This window comes from Perca fluviatilis, chromosome 24 (genome assembly GCF_010015445.1).
Source record: "Perca fluviatilis chromosome 24, GENO_Pfluv_1.0, whole genome shotgun sequence".
Lineage (NCBI taxonomy): Eukaryota > Metazoa > Chordata > Actinopteri > Perciformes > Percidae > Perca > Perca fluviatilis.
The window spans coordinates 6,803,182-6,828,263 of NC_053135.1; the positions used below are offsets into that span (position 1 = coordinate 6,803,182).

General features: G+C 40.3%; 1 protein-coding gene and 1 long non-coding RNA gene across 3 annotated transcripts in view; both read right to left on the reverse strand.

Annotated features, from left to right (window-relative positions):
• Window positions 1-25,082, reverse strand: part of LOC120554336 — a 181,788-nt gene that overhangs the window by 83,855 nt on the left and 72,851 nt on the right. The gene's annotated exons all lie outside the window — the stretch shown is intronic.
• spry2 (sprouty RTK signaling antagonist 2) lies at window positions 524-5,470 on the reverse strand. Its single transcript, XM_039793183.1, has 2 exons — window positions 4,920-5,470; window positions 524-2,008 (listed from the first exon to the last, which is right to left on the reverse strand). Exon 2 carries the CDS (start codon window positions 1,958-1,960, stop codon window positions 905-907), a length of 1,056 nt encoding a protein of 351 aa, XP_039649117.1. The 5' UTR covers window positions 1,961-2,008; window positions 4,920-5,470; the 3' UTR covers window positions 524-904.

Consider the following 25,082-nt stretch of genomic DNA (forward strand, 5'->3'; position numbering starts at 1 on the left):
TTAAAGAGTAGACATGACAATGCAGAAATAAAAACAGGAGCAATGCTGACTTCAAGGTTGTTTAATTTCAAACGTTAATATATTTGTCTTCTAATTCATAGTGAACTATTGATCCAGCGTTGACACACCTACAGGTCACCTCAGAATCTGCAGTGACTACAGAGTAGCCCCCGTGAGAGGTGACACATTAACAATGCTTCCTCAAAATAAATATTTTTCATTATAAAATAATAAACCTTCAAATAAATATATATATTTTTTAACTTTACACTAAGCAATGTTGGAATTAGAAAATAAATTTTTCATATAAGGTCACTGTACAATTTACAAGTAGAAGGGATAAGACTTTTCCTTTGTAAATTACATTAAATGATTGATATACATTCCAGTGAATGTACAAACATTGTATGAATGAACTGTTTACTGATTCATATATTGTTGTTAAATGTTATTTCAGTAAAAAAAGGGCTGTCATCGTTCTTCGCATTACTGCCATTCGTTCATCGTTAATAAAAAATCATAGCAACAACTCGATATCTGGGCACTTGAGTGAAGAAATTATTTTTCAGGATTAACAGTAGTTGAATATGTCTTCATACCTTATGACATGTGGAGCACTTATTTTGGTTTACCTGGTGAAGTGAAACTCATAATGTTAGGGTGAGTGAATGCACCTCCAGTTTTGTCAACCGAGCATTAAAAGCTGACAACTGAAGGCAAAACGGGACTATGTTTCTGCCCAGATCTGGTAGGCGTGAAGATCTAGATGGGGAACACACAAAAAAACTAAAACTCAAGCATCATTAGCTCTCTAAATCAAACCTTTGAACTACAGGACCATCTATCGGTTCAGTCAACATGGAGTCTTTTCATCCTTCTTGCATTTTAACATCACCATCTTTGTCTACGCTGGCTTGCCAACATCCTCACAGTGGATTGGGTTTGTGTTCTTGCACCGACAGCCGGGTCGCGTGCCTCGGTCGTAGCAGCACTGGCACACGGCGACACATCCTTTAGCCGGGAGGTAGCACAGGAGGCAGGGGAAGAGCACTGCGAGGAGCGACGCCGCCGCCCAGCGGACGCAGCAGTGCGACTGCGAGCACGAGAAGGGCTTGTCAGCGCACGTGTCCTCGTCGTCGCTGGAGCAGTGGTAGAAGAGCCCCTTGATGCAGCAGATGCACGTCCCATACTCCACCGCGCTCTGCGCCGAGCACACGCACCGGTGGCCGCACATCCAGCAGGAAGGGAGCACCCGCGGGCGGCTGCACTCTGGGCACCGGCACCGGCCGCAGTCCTCGCACTTGTTGGCGTGCGTGCCGTGATTTTTGTAGCTTCCGCTGCCTGGCGTGGCCAAAACGGCTCTGCACTCACCGCTCAGGGGCTTCAGCTCTTCGGAATTCAGCTCCGCGCGTTTCGGCTGGGTTCTGATTATCTGGTTACCGCCTGGTGGGCTGCTGAGGAGACGCTGGCCCGACGAAGTACTCCCTACGCTGGTCCTGATGCTGCTCTGGGAGTCCTCTGCGCTGGAGGACCGCAGCACGCCCTCCCTGGAAGGGATGGACGTATTTGTGTTTCCATACTCAGTCAATGAACGCAGGTTACGGAGATTATTGGGCCCCTCTTCCACAGACTCCTGCTGCCCGCTGGACCATGGACCTGGCGACATAACCAAGTCACTCTTCTGTCTCCTGTGCTGAGAGGCTGGAGAGATTTGGGCAACTGTGGGCCCTTCTGTGTACTCATTACTACTCCCGGTTATGCTGATCTGATCCAGAGACAGCACTGCCGGCGTATGGGTCCCGTTGGTCAACCCAGGATCTGGCGAACCACCTTGGGTTTGCGGAGGCCGTGGTTGTGGTCTCCTTTCGTCATGCGGCGTGCCCGGCGTGCTGGCCGTTGGCGGTGACCGGCCGTGGCGTCCTCCTCCCCCGTCGCTGTCGTTCTGACTTGTGGAATCCATATCGGGACTGAAGAGTCACTGTGGCTGGCATGGGACACATCTGAAGTCCTGTAACAGAAACAGACAGTTGATATCCCATCTGTGACAAGCCATGCAAATGATGACATGCAAATCATAACCAATATCTGTACAAGCACCGCTATGGAAATAAGGCCTAACAAACACATCACAGTGTTGGGGAGAGAGATGGACGCCTTGGATTACATAGTTAGTTTAATGTTTGGAGCCAGTAGTGAGGGGTGGTTGGGCGTTTTCAGAATCAGATTTTGGAGACTTTAACTCAAGAGTGAGTCTATGGAACTACAGCTGTATGTGGCTACTAGAAAAAAACAGGTTTGTTTACTCTACTAGCTGGTTCAAGTTGCAGGTCCAGGTGTCATGCTTATGAACTGATATCTTTATTGAATTTAGATGCTTCCCTGCTTTGTGCAAACTTCCTGTTTCTCCACACCCATGAAACAACAATGACTAACCTCACCAAGACAAACAAATCAGCAAGTTTACTTGGAAAATGAGAGACAGAAATGATTGGTGAAAGATGATTAATCGATGAGTTGATTGACAGAAAGTTGATCTGCAGTTAACTCCTGTAGCTTAAGACATCAAACATGAACTGCAACGTCCCCGGTTCGAGTCGGGCTGGAGACCTCTGTTGCATCTCTCTCCCTAAACTCCTGTTTAGTGTGCAAAAAACACTTAAAATGCCCTAAGAACTTTCAAAATAACTTAACTAAATGGAATATATCCTGGTTCAATTTACATGAATATACCCTGGTTCTTTTAGTCATTTTAGATATAAAACTTTATATCTTTAGGTTTTGGCTGTTGGTCAATGAAATGTGATTTGGGGCTTTGGGACATTGTGAAGGGCATTTATTTTTACTACTTTCTGCCATTGTATGAAATGGTAAATTAGGAATATAATCCGAGAGCTGCAACGATTAGTCAATTAATCAATTAGTCAATCAGTTGATCGACAGAAAGTTAATCTGCAAATATTTTGATAATCGAATAATCATTTGTCTTTTTTTTAAACCAAGATTTGCTGGCTCCAGCTTCTCAAATGTCAGAGGTTGATGCTTTTTGTTGCCATCCATGATAGTAAGTTGATGAACAGTCCAAAACCCAATAATAGTCAGACAAAACATGACATCTGAATTGTTTTTGGACACATGTCCTTCTATTGTAATTACCATGTGTCAAACGGTAGCCAATATGTATTTACAATTTTCTACACTAAATATCTTAGTCATGTATTATCTATATGGATCAATATTTCCCTTCTCAGAGGCTGTGGTAATGATCAAAGTTAGTTTTTTTTCTGTTGAGAGCTGAGGGAAGTAGGGTACTTCACTGAAGACTAAATATGGCCCAAACAGATAACACGGACATGCAATGTTAAAGCTACATATAAGAGTGAATGTAGGCAGAACAAGGGTACTAAATGGCCTTTAGTTTTACTATGGACTGCCCTTTGTATATATATTTTTTAAGTTTCTAACCTTAAACATAAATTCTGCCATCTATTCTATGGGCACTCACAGCCCCAGATCAGTTGTAATCTCACCGATTTATCGTATGGAGGGAGTAAGTATTAGATAAATGCAGAGTGACAGGGCAATATGCTAACCTATTCAAATGCACAGCCTTGTTTCCACCAACATATCACATCAAAGTAAAGAAACTGACAGTAGTGGCCTTAATTCTCTTTACTTGTGGTAATTATCTTTCAAATGCCATCTTTGGGGTTGTGAGGGTCCCCCTTTCAATGACAATACAGGAAGGGTTTTGTTTGCTGCATGACAAGTGGCCTGCAGCAACCTTCCCCATTCTAACCCATTTCACAGTGTGACACTCTTGAAAAGATGATGAGTGACAAGATAAAAAAAAAAAAAGTTTGGAACATGAAAGAGTCCACGTAAAGTGTGAGTGATTCCTTCAAGGGTGGTGGGTGGGGGACTGAAGCATTGCTCCATGCATGAAGCTCCTTTAGGATTTATGATCCCTTTGCTCCAAATGAAGAGCTTGCAGGCACACTCAAATGATAACCTGTTAGGGGGTATGTGTGGCCCCTCATGCACCTACAGGGCCTGTGTGCAAGCCATGTTGGCCACAGTGGGTGGGTGAAGTGTGGGGACTGACGGAAGTAAACTGAAGCATGCGGATGGCATCAGCTCTTAAAAATGAGGTTATAGATATAAAAAAACAAGCTTTATCAAGCAAAAACTGACAAATGACAAGGCTCAGTACGTTGAGTTAAATATAGAAATCCAATGAGTCATTTTGTTTCTGATTCACATCTGATAAGGCAGCGTTTTCCACTGTGTGTGGCAGATTATTTTAATATTGCAAAGATACATGTGTGCAGGAGATAAATCGTATCATACAGGTTCAATAGATAGGCTAGGTTGTTTACATGGGAGGGAAGCAACAAGATGCATGAATGCACACAGAGGCAAACACTTGTGCCAACTTGGACACGACTATTTCCTAATAAAGCAGACGCCAGCAGTGAGATGGACAATTAAATTAGACTCTGCCCTGGCAACGTCATAAACTAATGTTAGATACAGGAAAATCGGACATCAGCAAAAATAGCCGCCGGTAAGCTCAACATCTCTGTTAAAAGTAAGACAGCCTCCATCTGTTAAAACTACAATATTCAAGATTTAAAAAAAACTTTATGAATCCCACAATGGGGAAATTCACACTGTTGCAGCACCAAGGGATAAGAGGAAAAGTGGAAGACACAGATTAACACACATTAACAAATATAATTAAAGAGAATACATATTAAAAATATATAGCGTATAGTAAGCTAAAGGAAGAGGGGGGGAGCTGTAAAAGAGGCTACACATGCAAGCTAAAGAACTACGATGCAAACTTCTTAAAGCATTTTAATGAAACAACAAGAAATACGTATTGTTTTAGTGTGTGTTTTGCAAAAGGCTACACTTACCGTGCTTTCGACCCTTTAGCTCCCGTTTAGGTGAAGTAAATCCAATTTGAAAGCGTGTTTATTCCATACATCAACAAGTCAGTCTGGAAAGCCGTCGGTAGAATCCATTGAGAAAGTTCCCAACAACCGGAGCGCATTTTCATTAAAGGCAGCGCTAAGACGTAAATCCCATGTTTTGCGCAAGAGCACGAGGCATTAAAACGAAAACTTCACAATCAATCACCGGCGGAGTGTAAACGTCACTTCACTTTTGCAGAAGAAGAAGTATAGAGGGGAGAAAACGGGACAACTGAGAGACAAAACTCCAGCTCAGAAGTAGTATTAATTCGGTGGGTTTTATCCGCAAGGCTCTGAGGGTTGGCGAGTAGGTATTTTTTCTCATGTGTGAGTGTTTTTTTTTTTTTTTGCTCTTTCCGGAGAGGAGGTCGGGATTTGGGCTGTAAATGGCGTCAAGCTGAAGGGGGAACAGAGCGCTTGTTGTTGCAGCGGATATCTCGCATCCGGTGCTCAACCATTGGCTGCCAGAGAGCAGCCATTCACACCCAGTCTTATCAATTATACTGCAGGGGCCAAACTCTGCTGGTCAACTGCTGCGGAAATACGAGGGCTGCCCTCCTAAAAGGCCAGAATTTCTTCTCGTGGTGATTTTTGAAGCAGCACTTTACATATCACTTCCCTGAAACAAGGCTGAAAATGAAACAACATGAACCAAAAAACTTTTCATTAGACTTTGAAATTGCACTTATATGGACTATTAAGTGCTACAAAACAAGTGCTACTTTTAAATTTCTTGAGCAAAAAATAAATGTAATTTAAAGAAAAAAGTATGTCTAACTAAAATATCTGTGGTGTTATTTATAATATAGGAGTGGTACAGTGTTGAGGTACTTGCACTTTGCTTCAGTATTTCCATTTTACGTTACTTTATACTTTTACTTCACTACATTTCAGACAGATATTGTACTTTATACTCCACTACATGGATCTGATAGCTATTGTTTACGGATCATTTTTTTCTTTACAATATACTTACAAAATTTGTTGCATTTTTAGAGATCAAACTACCCAACAGTATGTTAAGCAGTTGGAATTGGCTCCGCCTTGATCAGCCATAACATTAAAATGCTGCTTACATGTTATTGAATCAGTAACAATAATAATCCAATAATATAATATACATTATAACGTAAAAAGGGGCCATTTTGCATAATCAGTACTTTAACTTTTTTAAGTACAGTGTTAAGCGTAAATGTACTTTGTTACTTTCCACCACTATAACTGCAGATATTTTAATTGGAATTATTTAACTAGTTTCCCAACTCCACATATGACAGAAGACAATTATTTCAAAAGTATTTTTGATAGAGATGCAACAAATAAGTAATTACTTTAAAAGCTGTCCTCTCAAGGGCCCTGGAGTACTTTACCATATGCAAACTGACTTGCCTTTGACTTACAGGGCAGGATGTTAATCAGACTGGTCGTCCCTGGACACTGCTCATTTTGAACCATTTGAGGCTCTTTGCCAGGCTGCTATAGATCTAGGGTTAAAAGCAATCCATGGCAACTGATACAACTAATTAGCAAGCCAATATGCTAGGTTTACTCTCAGCTGTTGTGAATAATGGTGAAGCACCACCCCACTGTGGATGTTCTCTGGTACTGCAGACTGCAATGCATACAGGCTCTTTTTTGACACTTCCAAGTGTCAAGTTTAAATGTCCATGACAATCATCTGGAAAGTTCCCTAATATTGCTTAATAAAGACTCATGGTACAATACACTACCACACACAATTTGTCCTGTTAAGAAGCAGTAAAGTGGACATGTATGTGCCCGCATAAAAAAAACACAGGTAATGGGAAACCTTAACATGTCCAAGAGGTGACAGAAAAACAAGACAAACGAGATGTGAATGAGTAAGTTTGATATTAAATTCTAGAGGGGAAGTCAGTGTACTACAAAGTCATGCTCCACACACACACACACACACACACACACACACACACACACACACACACACACACACACACACACACACACACACACACACACACACACACACACACACACACACACACACAGTCAAGCTCCAAATAGTGTCAAAGCTATGAAATTGGGACCTTTTATAAAATAATAATAATGATAAAAAGAGCAGAGCTTCAGTGAAAACGAGAGCTTAGACATCTCTCTCCTCCCTCTCCTCTGTTTTAGTAATCAAGTGTCTGATCAGTTCCAGACAATCATGAGGTTGTGAGGACAACACCACTGGGAGAAGTGTCTTTAATCAACTCAGAGCAAGACTTGGCAACTTAACTTGGATCCTGGTCAGGAGGCTTTCAAGACTTCCCATTTTCTTTAAACAATTTATCTTCCTTTTGTTTTTCCGGTCTCACCAGCTGCTGTTCATTTACCTTTAAAGCTTTTTCCATTTGTTCATGGTGTTACAAATAATAATGAAAAAGGTAAATGGTTGCAGCTGGAACATGCAACCGGAAAATAGTTTTGTTTCTGGCTGAAATCATGTTATTTTGATGGTCAACACCCAAACAGGTGTTTTCACTTGTTTCCTGATTAAACTTCTTCTCAGGACTGTGTAGTCATGCACAGACTGTACCTGTCTGACAACCAAATCTCTGGTAACACCATTGTGTTTACAGTTCATTGGCATTTTAAGCAAGATATCAGCACATTATCAGGATAAAGTTACCTATACCTGTGTAAACTTCAACCCGATTGGAAGATGCCATTTTTAGCCTAAAGGTAGTTTGGGTTTAAACCCCAACCTGAGTTAAAGTTAAGAGTTGTACAGGCAATGCCTCTTTTAAAAAAATGTTTTTCCCCATTATGCATTAGTCATGCTCCTGCTTTGTCTGGTTAAAGACAACATTGCAACTGGTGCAGCTTGTAGAATTTCCATCTTGCTAAATTATGACATTTGTTAGACATCGTAATTCAAAGCAATTAACTAGTAGTAATTAACTAGCAAAAAAGTGTGCAGTTTTAGCACGAGAACTCCTGGAACAAAAGACAGGAATAAAGAGCATTATCTGCAAGAGCACACGATGTTCCTTCTTGTCTCAGCCATTTCCTCCCAGGACGGACTCTTGTGGATTTCTAAGTGATACACACGTTTCATTCACTGAGTTTTTTCCCACATCTGTGGTGCTGTGATGCAATGGCAACAACTTTGGAAAGAATCCTCAGCAGGCTGACTTTTGCTGATGAGGTACGCAGCAATGCATATGCGTGAGTGAAGGGTGAAGATTAAGGCCAATGACTAATTTTTGCTTGCTGATCATGTTAAGTTGTGGGAAACTTGCACTGGACAGACACCCGTCATTTCCCCTTCCTACTTAGGGCACACCAAGCACTTACAAACATAACTGTGTTTTGATCAGGGACTTGGTGCAATCATGAGTGGATGTCTAAAACTAAGACTCTTTATTTGCTCCTCCAAAGTTAGAAATACCTCATGACCATTAAATTAAGACACCTTTAGCATTTGTATTCACTAGATGGATGCTGAATAGTGTGTGAAAATAAATGTATTTGTAGCACTCTCTAAATTAATAGTTTGGTGACAGACAATTACATTATTTCACCTATCGTGTTCCCAGAAGATTTGTCAATCCCCTTTTACAATAAAAGGCCACTTAATTGAATTTAGCTTGCATTCCAGTGTCCATCAGTCATGTACACTCGCCCAGCCATCTCTCAGGCTACTGAATCAACCGTGATAAATGTCAGTTTACTGTGGAGCCAGCAAGGCCTGAAAATTGAGTATTTAATGATGGCTGAGTCACAGCAATTCTAAAAAAGTTTTTTGTCCTGCGCCACAAGCAATGCCCTTTCTATTCTTCTCCCAGAATACCTGAACAGTGAATCTCACTCCCGCTGAGCACGGCAGAATGCCCTCACTGCACAAAAAGAAAAGATAAGAAAATTGAAATGAAACCCAAAACCCCCTGTTGCTGCAGGAGATGAACTGTGTCTGGATTGTCAAGCAGAAACTGCAAAACTGTTTGAAATAGCTTTGTAAAAGGAACAGAGTCTCAAAGTCCATCGCCTCCTCTCTCTCGCTGGCACACACGCTGAGACGGAGCTCAAGCGGCTGTATCGCTGTGATATGATCCTGTAGCCTGATGAGTGAGCCATTACAGCTATCGGGTGTAGCACTGTACAACCACATCTATTCAGAAATGTGTCTGACACAGGTGCAACAAACAGTAGTTCATTTATGTGCTATATATACCTTTATGGATCAATAACCACATCTTATGTGAGTTCCGTAGTACTTAGAAGACTTTTGGATATTTCTATGTGACTTGTTTTAAATAATAATCTCGTAAAAAGGGGGTTATGAGTGTGCACTTAATGGCCACACACGTTATATCGCTAAAAGACTGAAGCTAAAGCTAACATGTCCCAGGTAAAAAGTCAGCATCCTCGCCAATTAATGATCCATATAGAGTATAACATTTTACAATTCATTTTTATTTCAGTGGTTATTTTATTCTAACATAACTCTGTTGGTTGCTTAGCTTACTTGTTGGGAACCACTGGCAAAGACATTACCCTGCCTTTTTGCATGTAAATCCCGCTCGCTGGGTTCAAACCAGGACTTGGTTTTGATCAGATTTTGGAGCGCACCCAAATTTAACCAAAGGCTGCTCAGTAACTACTTGTGTTTTGCTTTTTAAAAAAGTTTTCTAGTTTGAATGGGGCCTTAGAAAAATGTTTATTTGGCTACTGATGGGCTGGTAGTGTTTGAGTTCAAAGTTGGAGCCCACAGGCACTGAAGAATATCTGACTGGCTCAGATCAAGAGGGTGTCTTGGGCAATGACCTCAATAACATGAATTGGAATTTTCAATGTTATTAATTTACATGTAAGAACTAAAAACAGCAGAAATGGAATTGTCACATCCTAGGACATCTGCTGTTTAATTGAGCAAATAAATACCTCCTCTGCACACATAATCAGTTAACTGAAATAGTCTGTTTGATCCCACTTCTGAACATAGACACATCACTCTTCACATCCCTTATTTTCTACTCTGTATGTCACTCTAATATGAATAGCATGACCCTACGGAGTTTACGGCTTTGAACACTAACTCTGTTCCAACTCTTGTTGACTTCTCTGCTGCCTCTGCTTTTCATTAGAATACAGAGAATACATGCAGTACACAATGGCTATGCTGAAGCCTCTTAGTGGATGCTCAGAACATGCCCGGTCGGGGCAGAATTGGAGAGGAGAAAAGGGAATCACAGAATAGTTACTGTTGGTGCTCCGGGTCGTGATATGCGTACTGAGTGAGGCTCGTCTAGCGATGCTTTTGTCTGGTTGGGTGAGAACTTGACTGAACACTACACAAATGTCCATCTTGACAAGTAATGTAACAAGTAAAAGTAATGTAAAGTCTCCTGGAAAATCTAAATTTAAGACTATTAACTATTTTAAATTACTTTATTTAATTATTAAATTAGATGAACATTTAGTCTTATTGTCTTTAGGAGAGCAGTCCAGGAGTGATGCATTTCCCCTGCCACAAATACCCAATAATACCACATCTCCCTGGTTACGGATAGTATGCCAATGATTGGGGTGGGGAGGGGGGCTGAATCTTGACTTTCATTTTATAAAAAAGCAAGACTCCCTCCGACATTGTTCATATTTCCTTTCGATCCTACCCTTGAAATTAAAGTGTGTGCTCACTGACGTGCAGAATAAAGAGAGAAAGCTTTGAGTTGCAGGCTCACACTCTTTTGTACCAGTAAGCTCTTCTACGCTTACGCTTGGCTTTTTACGTGCAAGAAGACATGAACACTTGCTTGTCGCCGCAAATGCAGTAACTAAGCCATTGACATGAGGCCTAATACACAATCACTTATTGGAGACTCATCAGGGACCCTTTCCGCCAACTTTATGACTCTTTTGACTTTACTGGACTTCTGCGTTCTGTTATGATGCCGAATATAGAATACAGTGATATGCCATTTTGGTCCGATACTATATTTGATGAGAAAAACAAATCCCTGATACAGAGAGTGGATTGCATTTCTCCACATATGGTCATAGGTTTAGGGTTGTAATTATTATGATGCATGGGACACACAAAAAACATCCTATTAATGTAAGTGTTGAAAGAATGAAATAGAATAATATTGTAGGTGAAGAAAAAGTTAGAAGACCCTCCACTGCTCTCCCCAAAAAGTCAGCAAAATGAAATACAGCCCCTAAACCTTATACTGTATACATGGGCGCCTGCTCTACCAGGTGAGCTACCCAGGCGTCCCACTTCTTGTACTCTTGACATGCAGAGAGAGAATCCTTTGCTGTGGATGAGGCTTGCTAAAGTACTTTTATTCAGGATGGGGTTTAACTTGGTGAAAAAGTGATGAAAAGGGCTTAGAGGTGTGACCACTGTGGGAGGTGCAGAAAAGCCAAACAAACCCAGACATGGTATCAGATCTCAGGGTTTTAGCTGTCCTGTCTGTGCGAGTGCTACAGCGTCTCGTCATCTATCACAATAAGAAGTACTGGACTAGTGGGCTGAAGGAGTAGGAGGGCACTCACTTTGAGATTAAGTTGTTTGCAACCTTCACCACAACGCACGTGTGTGCTGATGTTTGAAGCATTTTGGGAAGCTAATGTGTGTGAGGCTGTTACACAGGGCCAAGAGTCTAAAGCTGCGCTAGTGGCTCTGTGAGGCTGTACTTTGCACATTGATGCTTTTAGCATTGAATGCTAACATCAGCATGCTAACATGTTTGCACTGACAAATGCTGCCACGCTGATGTTTAGCAGTTATGCTGACCATTTGTACCTTCTTTGTTTAGCGTTTTATAGCACAAATTTGAACGTAGAACACAACGATGCTTGCGCAGCTAAAATCAACCAATGGCTAAGTCTGATGTATTACCAATTAGCAGTAGTCATGTTATTGTACCTTCAGACTAGAGCTGATATGTAGGTGTTGAGCACACTACCACACACACGCTCAGTGTGTTATTAGCCGGCTAACTTATAGCTAACATAGATATAATTAGCACCTTGGCTGCTCGGGGTGGGAAAACAGGGACTGCACAATGGGCCTAGTGGTCAAATCTGTGCCAATGATGTGAGACGAAAATAGCCTTTGTTTCCTGTCTGAACACAGCTTGAGAAAATAACCCTGATGATGTAATCATGATGTCATCGGGTTTATCTCAGCTTGGACTCAAAGACTACACATGTATAAGAGAAAGTCTGCATTTCAAACTGGAGGTGGGCCGTTTGAAAAAGGTCTCACTAAAGTTGCATTATGGGAAATGTAGGATGCACTGTTTTTGGAATTTGACATAAACTAGGGACTAAAAGAGTCAGGATATATTGGCCTCTGCCGCTTTGATATTGACCAAAAGGGGTCATCAATTTTGATAAGAAAAGAAATGTCATCAAGCGTTCATTCTTTGTGTGACCTGAGTGTGTTTAAGACAGTGAAACTAGTTTTGTCCTACTTCCCCGTTACTTTGCTGTTACATGTCCTCACGGTACTTCAGAACGTGTAAGTTCACCATGATATGAAAACATTTCCCATTTTTTAAATCCCCAACAGTAAGAAGAACACCATCACATAACCGATTTGCTGTGGGACACCAAGCTTCCAGCGACTACCTCAGAGGTGCAAAAAGGTTGCACTCTTCTCTAGAATTCTGTCTTATAAAGTGGAAAACAGTTCCACAAAATATATAGCAGCACATATATAGTAGCAGCTGAAATTATATCCTTGGGCAAAACAATGTTGATATTTTATTAATTGTACACGATGAAGGAGTTGAGTTGAATATACTGAAACTAAAAGGAATAAGAAGAGTGAAATCTCATTGTCATGGCAACCTTTTTGGCAGAATGAGCCATGCGACAGCATATTTTCTTCGCTCTCCAGGGAGTTGGGTAAACTGTGAATATAATCATGGGATAAAGCATCTGACAAATACAGGAGGTGTGATGTGATGGTGTGCTTTGTAGGTTCTCAGTTGCCCTGATAGAAGTGTTTCCCTAATTTCCAGGTTCTTTTATGAGGGAAAGAGGTGTTACTCTATCACACTGAGTTATCAGCACTTTATTTTTCTTATACCCACCCTCCCGTATTGCAGAGTAAATGGATGTTGCTCTGTGGATTCATTAGGGCAGGGGTTTCAAAGTCTGATACTGTGGTCCCCCGACAAACATCCCTTTTTGACTACATGCACAAAACACAAAAATATCCTAGAATATAAGAACCATGTTGATCAGACAATCTGAGCCTCAGTACTGTCAAAAATATTGATTGTGCAACATGAAAAAAGGTAATAATGGATTTTTTAATTATTATTATTCATAGTCTTACTTTGATTTAGGGTATAATTATGCGCCCATAATTTTTTGGGGCTTTGGTGAATGTAAACAGTAAGCATAATGTTTCTATGAAGCCCAATACTTGTGGGCTACAACTTCAGCCCCGTTATTTTAGCCTATAGTTTTGTTTACATTTTGCAAATAGGCACGATTTAAAGTGTGTTGACTATAGCCATTAGCACTTCCTGTTTATATTTTGCCCATAGATGTACAGAAAACTACCACTGGATTACTTTGATACTGAAGAAAACTTAAAAACGTGATGATATTGAGGCAAGTTCTGGAGTTATAAGGAGTGTGTTTGTTTTTTATTATTTCTAAGTGGATCTGTGGATAGTTATTCAGATATTGGGAAAAATGGTATACTTGGAAAGTGGAAGTGAATCTAAATCTGAACCCACCCACTCCGCTCTGCATCAGCCAACCTGCTTGCTGCCCCCTCACAGCCAGGGACAAATAATCACTCAACAAAATCCCAACTGTTTGCTGTCCTGGCTCCTAAATGGTGAAATGAGCAGCCTATTGACATCAGGATGGCCAAAAGCCTATGCATCTTCCGCCGAAGGCTAAAAGCACATCTCTTCCGACTGCACCTCTGATAAAAAAAAGAAAGAAAATGATTATATATATATATATATATATATATATATATATATATATATATATATATTCTTAAAGCTGCACTTTAATATGGCTCTTTGTGGTTTTGCTTCTGTAAATGCTAATGTACTTGCACTTCCTACTTGTTGTCTAAGGTTTGCACCTTGAGGGTTGAAAGCACTTAATTGGAAGTCGGTTTAGATAAAAGCGTCAGCTAAATGACATGTAATGTAATGAATCTAAGAATATGTTAATCTTATGTGTTCAGATTTGACTGAGTTATGACTCTCAGATTTTCGACGCTAATTGCAGCTGACCCTCTCTTCCTCCGCACAATCAGAGTTGGAAAACCCTGACTTTAGGGTTTATGCATCTAAAATAAAACCTTTAGGAAAAAAACCTGACTATTTAGCTCTCAGGCTGCCACAACAGTTGACATATAGCAACTTGCAAAGCCCAGCTAGCAGTTCTAAAACTTATTAGCAGATTTAAAATGTCCATTAAGCAGATTGGCTGACACTACCCATTGGGCACTTTCATGTATGAGCCTGCAGTGCAATTTTGTAAAAAGCAGTTTCCACTAACAAACATATGCACTCTAACTCATCCTTGCATGCACAAACACACAACAATTTCTACCTTATCATTACTGTGCAGTCCCACACACCTTTCATCCTCCCTCTCCTCAGAGTCACTGGGAGCAAAATTTGATTTCCCACCTCATAACTTCTATAAAGCGAATGGATAGACTAAGTAGAATGGAATGAAGGAAATACATTCTGGAATGGACAAGGAAGGGAATACCATTAGATCATTTCCAGACGCGGGTGGTGAAGAGTGTTTGGAGGAAATGGAAACTAAGGGAAAAAATGAATGAATGTGTGTAAAAGTGAATTATGCTCTTTCAATAAATATTTTTTTACTCACCCTTAGAGAAAGTATCAAAGAGCCGGGCCTCTTGTGGCCTGCTGTGCTGGTCTTGATACATCTCTGAATATACCCAAACCAAAGGGCTTGTTTTCTCTTTGTTTTTCTCTGAGGAATTATTCAATGACTTTTATATGTATTCTTTAAAATCTCTTTCGTCATATGAAATAGAATTCAAAATGCATTGTGAAACAATGATACTGAAAAGATTTTGGAATGTTTGAAATGGGATTTCTGTATTTGATCCAAATTGCAAATGTGAATACTAGTAGCCTAGAAATCTAGACGCACCCTAGTGGCAGCAAATGTAATTTCAGCCAGGGTCAGTCTAGCAACTCCATTGGCTTGCGAGCTGGAAAAAACTAATTCTGGTCAGGCCAATCACATTGTGTATAGAGTCTGTGGGCGGGCTTAACACAAGGACGGCAGAGTTTCGACGGTTCCGCGTGAATTCCAAGGGGGTAAGCTTCGCTTCAGAACTCAAACCTCCTATGGCGCCATTTTGACGCTACAAAGAAATGACCTCCCGTTAGCATTCCACTGACTAGCATACATTTTGGCGCCACTTTGACAGCGAATAACTTTACATCAGAAATGTTTAAAGACTCTATTTGTCCATTGTTTAGTTCTAAAGAAACACGACAATGTATAAAAGGCTCCATTACCTTGTACTTCACGTTATGGCTCCGTAGCAGACGTTTTTGTAAAAATAGGCTAACAATTGTTTCATAACCAAGCGACTTACTGTCGCACAGTAGAGGAATTACCGTATAGTACAGGAGAAGCTTGCAGGCAGTTTTGACTTACGTTAGCTGTTTAGGTTTAATTACTAATGTTAACTAGCATGTTAGTTAGCAATAATTAGCCTGTGCTTATGTTATCTTCTTACATATACCTACACTCTCCGTCTCTGTAAGATTGGGAATGATTGAGATTTCTCTTGGCACAGCTACTAGAAGACTTACAACTTTCAGACACGTTGCTCACATCACATTTACGTTGTCTCTGTCATTTGGAGGCTGCGCAGTAAAGCAAGAGATCACCGGAAAAGTGCTTCTAATAGCCTTCACTGGTCTCCGTCCAGAGCAACGTTGTCTATTGGTCCATTATATATATATATGTCAATGGTGAATTCCCTGCTACTTGAAAACAAAGAAGACGGCTGCTGCTGCTGCTGGCGAACAGCGGTCTTTCGAATCGGCTTTGGCCGCGACTCTGGAAGACTTGGAGTTAAGCTTTTCTTTGAGAAAAGAACAAAGAACGGCACTGAAGTCATTCTTAAAAAAGGAAGATGTGTTCGGAGTTTTTCCAACCGGATATGGCAAAAGTTTAATCTATCAACTAGCATTGCTCTGGTTGGCTATGAGTGCAGAGGGAATTTGAAAGACAACCATTTATCCCGCCCCTCGGATTGAGCCCTGCCAATGGTGAGTTCCCAGACCCAACATCTTGATGTGGGTCTGGCTTGTCAGGCTAGAATACTAGAGCTGTAAGTCAGTCAGTAAGTCCGTATGTGTACTGTACATCAATTGAGACTTTGTTGCACAACAACAAACAACAAATTACCTAAGGTAATACTCTTAATTCTTCCACCTTTGACAATAAATCACAGCAGTTCAGGGTCCACACTGTTACTGTTATTTCAAAACCCTAATTAAGTTGTATATAATCGCAATGTTACTGCTGCAATGTGAGGAGAATAAATGCATAAGCAGCATGAAAAGATAATTCTGTGATGGTGGAATGATCAAGGATGATGAAGAAGCCAACAAACGCTCGTTTGAGAGCAATAAAGAGGAAAAAATAACTAACTGCATAAAAACGCATGCAGAGTAATGGTAACCAGGTAAGCTAGGCAGATTGTTATTTTGGGGAACAGCCTGGGGAAGCAAGTGCCAGTGAGTCACGGCTTTGCAAACAATCACCTGGTCTGAGGCTTTTGTGTCGTTAACAATACCAGGATTCAGGTTCCCAAATTGCCCATGTACGCACTCAAAGTGTAACTGCTGCAACACTGATTAGATGTTTGAAGTATCCCATACCTTAAAGCTATGCTTACTTCAAATCAAGCATTTCGTACATCTGCTCATGAAGAGGTAGCAATTTTGATTCATTGTTTGAAATAATCAGAAGTCATAATCAAAGTCTCTGTAATCTGTTCACTTTGGAGTGAATGGGATGGATTGCCAGGAAATAATTTGTCCAATTCTTGAGTTTTGTAAGATTTTTGTCATAAACCAATGACATTCCCTTCAGCCTTAGTTCTACTTTGTGTTTAGTTCTGATTAGCAAATGTTAGAATACTAGAATGCTAATCGAAGTCAGTGACCACGGTGAACATTATACCTGCTAAACATCAGTATGTCAACTTTGTCATAGTAGGCATGTTAGCATGCTGAATGTAGCATTTAGCTCAAAGCACTAGAGTTCAAGTTCAACCCTATAGAGAGGTGAGCATAGCTGTAATTTCAGTAAGTTAAGTCTGTTGCTGATTCAACCTGTTAACTGCAGCTCAGTACAAAAAGCTCTATACAAAGTTAAAGTGTTAACAGCTCTGCAGCTTTAGAGGTGTCCCCTTGTTTCTAGTCTTTGTGCTAAGCTAAAGTTAGCCTTTAAAATGACCCACAGGAGCGTTAACTAAATTAGTTCCCTTATGGTGGCAGGAAATATGACCTGCAGGAGGGAGGGAGGTAGGTAGGTAGGTTTTCTCTTGAGCGTGGAGGATAGCTCAGAGCTTGTGCCCTTTTCTATCTATAAAACAGACATGTGAGGGGAGGAGTTGGAGGAGGAGCCCACTTGACCTGTAGAAGCGTTTCCATCCTCATACCTTAATGTACTGGTCAGGGTTTTAAACATGTGGTGTGGTTAGGTTTTTGGCACCAAAAGTACTTGGTTAAGTTTAGAAAAAGATTGTGGTTTTGGCAGAGGTGGGTAGAGTAGCCAAAAATTGTACTCAAGTAAAAGTACTGTTACTTCAGAATAATATGTCTGATTTATTTTTTTTAAACACAAACATTCAATCAGACGGACAAAAATACAAAATAATCATCTTTAGGCAAATTATAGCCTAGTTCATCCAATCAATAAAATAAATTTTAATGAATTCATTACAAAATAGCTTAAATTAAAATAATCCAGGTAAATTCAAATACTTAAAAAATAAAATCAATAAAATAATACATAAAAAATAGCACAAGTAACACAAATTTCCAAACCTTTAGCCTATATTTTCTTTTACCAGGCTCTACATGCAGAACTAGAACAAGGTAATGTGGCTGCTGTTTGGCACTTTTACTAAGGTAAACATGCTTTCATTATGAGGCCAGTATCACGAAGGTGGATCACTTGTTACCGGGTTCAATCGCCGTGGTAACTCATGCTGGACGCCTAACCTGGTCGGGAGCAGGTTATGTTGGAGATCAGAGATCAACCGGTGTAAAAGCACCGGCAACTGACCAATCAATACTCGATTGATAACGGCGTCACTGTTCTTAGAAGATCAGGCGGAGCTCGGTGCGCAGAGAGAGAGAGAGAGAGAGAGAGAGAGAGAGAGAGAGAGAGAGAGAGAGAGCTGCGCTCATACAAAAAACATTTAGAGATCGACAACCCCGTTAACATTCCCTGATGGGTATATTTATGAAATATAGGCCTATAGATTTGAATGGGAGGGAATTACATATCGGCTATTTGTCGGCTTCTTGAGCCGTGTGTCGCCAATGCGCACAGCGGTTTGAATGATGTTTTTTATATTTTTTATTTGCTCTCACGATCGCTTCCACTGCCAGGGTTGCAACTGAAATAATAGGCTAAAGCAACGACAGTTTATGGAAAGCACAAGTGTAATTATGGTCAGATGTTGTGCCTGACTGATGGGGAAGTGATATTGATAAGCGTTGTGATGTAGGCTAGCCTACAGCGTCGCCTATTTTATTTTTATTGCCAGCTGTTTTAGGAAGCAGCGACTGTATTGCGTTTCGTCTGTAAAACTGTGTCTGTGTTCATTTTTATGTAGAATTATAGTTTGCTCTTCTTATGTAAAATATGTGGCTATTGGTCATGTTGTGCAAACATTACCTCTTTTATGTGAACACGCGCCGCTAGATTGGGAAACCCTGATGGTTGATTGAACTAGTTGTTAACCACCGTTATATATGTCAGTGGTCGTGACACAGCTTGCGGGACCGCGGTTGTTAGGTTAGGTGAAGCCGGGTAACTTAAAGAAATCCAGGACATGTTGATTTTGCCTCTGGGGTGTTCGTCCTCATCTGTGTCTGCATCGCCGATGGTTGATTCTGACATTGTAAAGCTAACCCGTCCCGCCGATGAGATTGAGTATGGTCACGTGACGAGACTGCACAACTACGTTTGATTGGTGAAACACAGCCACGTGGTAGAGCCTTTAGCGGAAGTCTCTCTCTCTGTCAAAATAAAACATTAAAATGAGGCGTACGCGGGGGGGATAAAAACAATGAGGCGTAGAATACCAAAGAGGTAAAAAGAAAAGTAACGAGCTCAAGGTAGCCTAATGTAGCGGAGTAAGAGTACAGTTTCTTCTTCACAAATCTACTCAAGTAAAAGTAAAAAGTATAGTGATTTAAAACTACTCCTGGAAGTATACTTTTTTCAAAAACTTACTCAAGTAAATGTAACGGAGTAAATGTAACTCGTTACTACCCACCTCTGGGTTTTGGTTAAAATCAGTACATTTGTTGCATTACTTCACTTCCATGCGCAAGTATACATATACGCATAGTTCTGTCTGTTACCTAAAGTTTAAAAAAACTTTTTGCCTTTTGTTCTTAAGCAGGAAACGAACACCGGTATGCTGGGTCAAAGTCCTGTTTGTTTGGCTCATCCTCTACCCATCCCGCTCACCCTAAACAGACTCTCTCGGTAGAGCTGTAATCGGGCCTTAAAAGTACGGCCCACGGGCACACGCACCACTCGGCGGAAAAGGGAGAGAAAGAAAAGAGACTGCGCCGCACGCACACAGCTCCTTTGTCTTTCGTAAAAAATGAGTCATTTATACATGTTTTAACATTTATTCATGACTAACGGAGGCTATAGGCCACTTGGAAGTTGGAACAAAGAAACAGGCTAAGTCCTCCAGAGAGCAGCCTCTGTTTCACCTCCTCAGGATCCATTTTCACGCTAATCGAAACGCATCAGCTGACCGCTCATTTACCATGCAACCCGAAGCGCAAGCCCGAGCCCGGCCCGAGCAAAATAATAGAAATTAAGACCAAACCCGACCAAACCCGTCGGGTCCCGGTCCGGTTCGGGCAAAGATCTTCAGCTCTATCTCTCGGTTTCTGGTTACATGACTTCCTGCTTTGCTCCCGTCTTAATTACTACAGCCACTTGAGGGTGCCGCCTAACAATAAAACATAAATATGGGTCATAATAAGCTGCTTGTGCAAACGTCCTATGTGGTCATTTTTCGAGGGAGGACAGTCTCCATCTGTCCTGCAGAGGAATTGGAGGTGACCTGAAGAAATGGCCTTGGGTTGAAGTAACTTAGCAAAGTGGTAGTGATATGGGACTTTGAGCTATGCCAAAGACAAATTTCGGGCCAAGTAAGAGCCTCAATGTCCCAAGCCACAAACAGCACACATGGAATAAACACGTGGAAAAAACATACATTGAAAACATTTCACATTGAAAAAAAACATTTTACATTGAAAACACAATTTCTTAAAGACACATCTATGCTCATGCTGCCTTTGAAAGTTAGAAAGCAGTGCCTGGTGTTTTCTAGTTAACCACTCCAATTCAATGACCTCCAGTAGATTAACATGTTTAAAAGTGAAAATTATAATGGAAAAACGATCATGTTCAGCCAAAGTGAGAGACACTCAGGGGCTCTTTATAACAATAGTTGCTCCATTGCTGAGCCACAGTCACACTTTCAGTTTCATTAACACTGCTCATATTCCAAATGGGGTTGAAACGAGGGCCAAATTCAATCGAGCAACAGAGACCAGCACTCTCTGTGACTGTACATGTGAGTGTGAGAGAGAGCAGCATTGTAAGCAAAGTCCCTCTTCCAAGTCCCTAACCAGCCTTGTGCTGCCAATTCATTCATTTATCAATGATGTCTCTATCTGCTGTGATTTAGATTTACATAATTATGTTTGAGCAACACTTTCAACCAACACTCTAGCAGCTAATTATGGTATAGAAATGGATTTTAGATGTGTTACTGCATAAGAAAAGGAAATTAGGATGGAAATGTACTTTGTTTAGGCTGAGAAATGGCCTCAGTACCTGAGGTAATAAGCATTTTGATTATACGCAGAAAATTGGAAACACACAGAGAGCCCCATATTGAGCTCGGCATGAGGTTAACGGGCTGATAGCAAAACAGAAACAGAGACATGTATTATCTTCTGTTTGTTCTCAGTGTAAAATCTGGTCAACCGTGTTTCAACCACACTGGTGATGGATGAGGTGGAGAAAATATCCAGCAGCTCAGAGCCAACACGTCTGGATTTTGGCAGTATGGGGTAATAACGAGCAAGGTACATCTCTCCTACTCTGCCAAGCAACCCACAACTCCTCCAGTTAACTCGGAGCCATCAGCATTAAAAGCAAACATATCTTACGACTTTATTGATTTAAATGCAGAAGTTTAAAACCATGAATATCAATGTTAACTTTTAAACATGGAGTGCATCAGCAGCAAGCTTTAATTTGAAAGCGGCCACGAGTCAAGACTTAAATCACAAGCCATCAGCTCTGGAGTGCTGCAGCTTCATTGAGTCCAAATACGTCTGCGTTTAGAAAAGATTAAGTTGTTGCCAAAGCTGTGTAGCAATGAAATAGGATTTTAGGTCACAGCGGGAACACAATCTTATTCTGAGGCTGCATGTGTACAGGAAAAGACAAGTTGATTTTTAGCCCAATGCACCCTGGATCGCATCTATTCTGTCGCAAAAAAAAAAAAATTTGTTCTGGGTCATATGAGGGTAAAGATGTGTATGGATTTTCTTTTCCTAGTGCGAATAAAGCCTAAGTCGCCCGGTGCATATGAATCCCAAAGCCCCTCCAAAAAAGCTCTCTGGCTCAGACTATATGTCTATCATTAGCATTATGTGAGCACCAGTTGGCTTCTTCCTCCGTCGATATGTCACGCTTTCCCTCCTCTTCCTCCCTCCTTTTCAATGCGTCCCCATTCTCTCTCTTTCTTCATGGCACAAAAGGGTCTATAGCGGGCCGTTTGAGCAGTAGAAAAGACCTTAATGTTTTCAGGAAGCCTGTGATGCCTCAGCCATACCCAATGTGCCACGAGCCAATAGTGGTGCTGCGTTAGAGCAGGCAGGGTAATCTGCTGTTGGGCCCATCGTGAGAAGACTTGTGAGCAGCGGTCTCGAATGGTGTAGAGTCAGCTCAGTCGGGACTGTGCGACAAGTCCCTCTGGATTATGGATTAACATTGTAATAGAAACACACTAATTTGTTATTATGGCAGTAAGTGTTTTGATTATAATATGTATACTGGATTTAAACCTTAAAAAAAAAAATCATATATATAACCCTTAAGGACTTCAGTAGCTCTGTATAGTTTAACAGGTTTTCATAAAAAAGAAAATTGTTTGACCCAAATGGGTATTTTTTGCCTCTATGTTAATGTTGAGGTTTTGACAGCTGCTTCTCCCAACATGCTTTCGGGTAATGTAATGTAAACACAAAATATTACGTTGCCATGGAGAACATCAGTTAGCCATTGGTTACACCTGAGCTGGGGTTCTTTTTTCCCCTTTTATTAAGCACCTTTTAAGCACACAGCCTATTCAAAGCGCTCTAAGGCAAGACAAGGCAATTTTTATTTATATAGCAGGAAAGATAACAGGGTTCAAAATTAGCACCATCTAGCCAAATGCTGGTAAAATATGCAAGTGGCTGAAAGATTTGCTTCACTCACCAGCCTTAAAAACAATGGTAATCTATTAAGTGGCTGGTAAAATTTGAACATTTACTAGCCATTTGGCTGGTGGTCGAAAAAGTAAATTTCCAACCCTGAAAAAAAGACATTAGAAAAACATTTAAAAATGAAAACAGAATAAAATATATAAAATAAAAATAGACAAATAAAAGGTAGAGTGCAGTTGCCCCAAATTCAATAAAAGGAATTAAAATTCCATAAAGAAATGAATATAATTATTATATACTGCTGTATATTGGCAACACTTTAAGTCCCCCTATTTAGCATTTAGAAGGATATACATTTAATAATGTAGTTGCTGCAATATAGTAAAACACATTTGACAAAAATCCTAAAAATGTCCTTCAACACTTAATTATAGTTGTACATTATATATTAATATATTTTTATTTATATATAATGCCCATAAATACTAAATGGTGACTTAAAAAGTAAAGTGTTATCCCTACATTTTGGTCAATCATCACGGCAACCATGAATGTCTGGACAACAAAAAGTCTAAATGTGATGATTATAAGGCAGGATTTAAGGCTTTCAAATAGTTTCCCTATAGATTTACGTGCATTTGTCCTCGATGCAAATCGAGATAACGCTATCACAGGAAAGTAACTGATTCCAGCAGTATGTGTATGATGTTGGCGTGTTTCGATTTGACTGAGATTGTGTCATAATGAAGGAGCCAAAAAAACTGGGCAAGATTAAAAATAATACCTTGTAAAAACAGAGCAGCACTGAGAGAAAAACTTCTTGTTGTGACAGCTCGTCACACTCGAGGTGACATCCCATGTGCTACGTGTTACATTTTGAGTTTAGAGTTATTCCTGCAGACAGATAGACGTGGATGAAGTGACCCAAAATCCATTTGCAGTTCAAATTTCATAAATGAGGTCGTGTGGCTTTCGTTCCAGAGGAAACGGTGAAGACGGAGAAGTTCCAACAGCTGCTGATGCTTGACCTGGCTGCAAGCTCTTCATGAAAGGAGATGAGAAACTTCATTTTATCTCTAATCTCCCACCAGCCTCTGTTTTTTTTTTTTTGTCCGATTCTACCGATAATATAAATCTGTGCTTGAAAGCAGCGACAATACTCGGCAGAGAGAATCACTGAGCTGCACTGAAGCAGATTATAAGTTAAAAGCTTCTGTGCACCAGGAAAAACTTTTTCTTGTAGTTGAGCACTAGAGAGTCCAGGCAGTCAACGGTAAACATAAACAGACTCCTACACAACCTCTTCACTTGCACATTTAAAAATTACAGGTTCAGGGAAGTTCATTAAACTGTGTGGGTGTCTTTTGCATTTATTATCCGTTCTTTTCATGCAGGTATGACCTCTTTTTTAATTTTCAAAGGACAAAATGTAGATTTTAAAAGAAAGGATTTGTGCACCAAAAGGGACTGAATCAACTTTTGTAATGCTCGCAGTACACTAAGTAATGTAGCTGCAGCTATTGCATAGATGCATCATAGTAAAGAGTTGGATTCTGGCTTTGAACAGGGAAGAGAATAATATCTGAAATGTACCATAGTACAATAAAAAAAATCTTTTTGATTGATTGTGTGTTAGAGGACTTGCAGCTGCAGATAGAGGACAGAAAATAACTTCTGCAATAAACACTATAACAAATGGGACCAGGATCAATAGTAATAAAGTGACTGCACATGTAATTTATTAACTCTGAAAAGGTGGATTTAGTGTTTAGAATTAGTGTGCTATGTGGTTTTTATGCCCCGGGTTTGCCATTATGGCAAAAAACAGGTGGTCTTAACTTCTATTTGGAGGTTGTTGCTATGTTGTTGGGTCTGTGTGCATCCTGAAAGAAGAGCTGCAGGCACTACTCGGGGCTCCAAAACCCCTTGTACCTCCTCTGCACATTTCTTGGGTTAAAAAAACAACAACTTTTCCTGTAATTATTCTCCTAATAGACTAGAATTGAACATTAAGCCAAAAATAATGCAGGAAAGCCCTGTGGTTCCCAACCTTTGATGTACCCCTACAGACCTCAAATACTCCTCTTCATCAGTCATGTTCCAAATGTGTTTATTTATTATTTATGTTTTATTTATTTCATTAAACGTGATGTTATTCAGCCATTGCTTTGAACATTACAACTATAGTATTTCAACTAGGGCTGGGTACCAAATTCGATTCTTTTTAGACTCCTCCACCTCCTTCATACGAGTAACTAAGAAATTCCAAATTCAATACCAATAGGAGCTGAAAAATAAATAAAAACATTTGTGCCGTAATGTAATTTCTTTGGATTTTATTAAATTGGTATCGGAAAAAGTATCGTTTAGGAACCGGTAT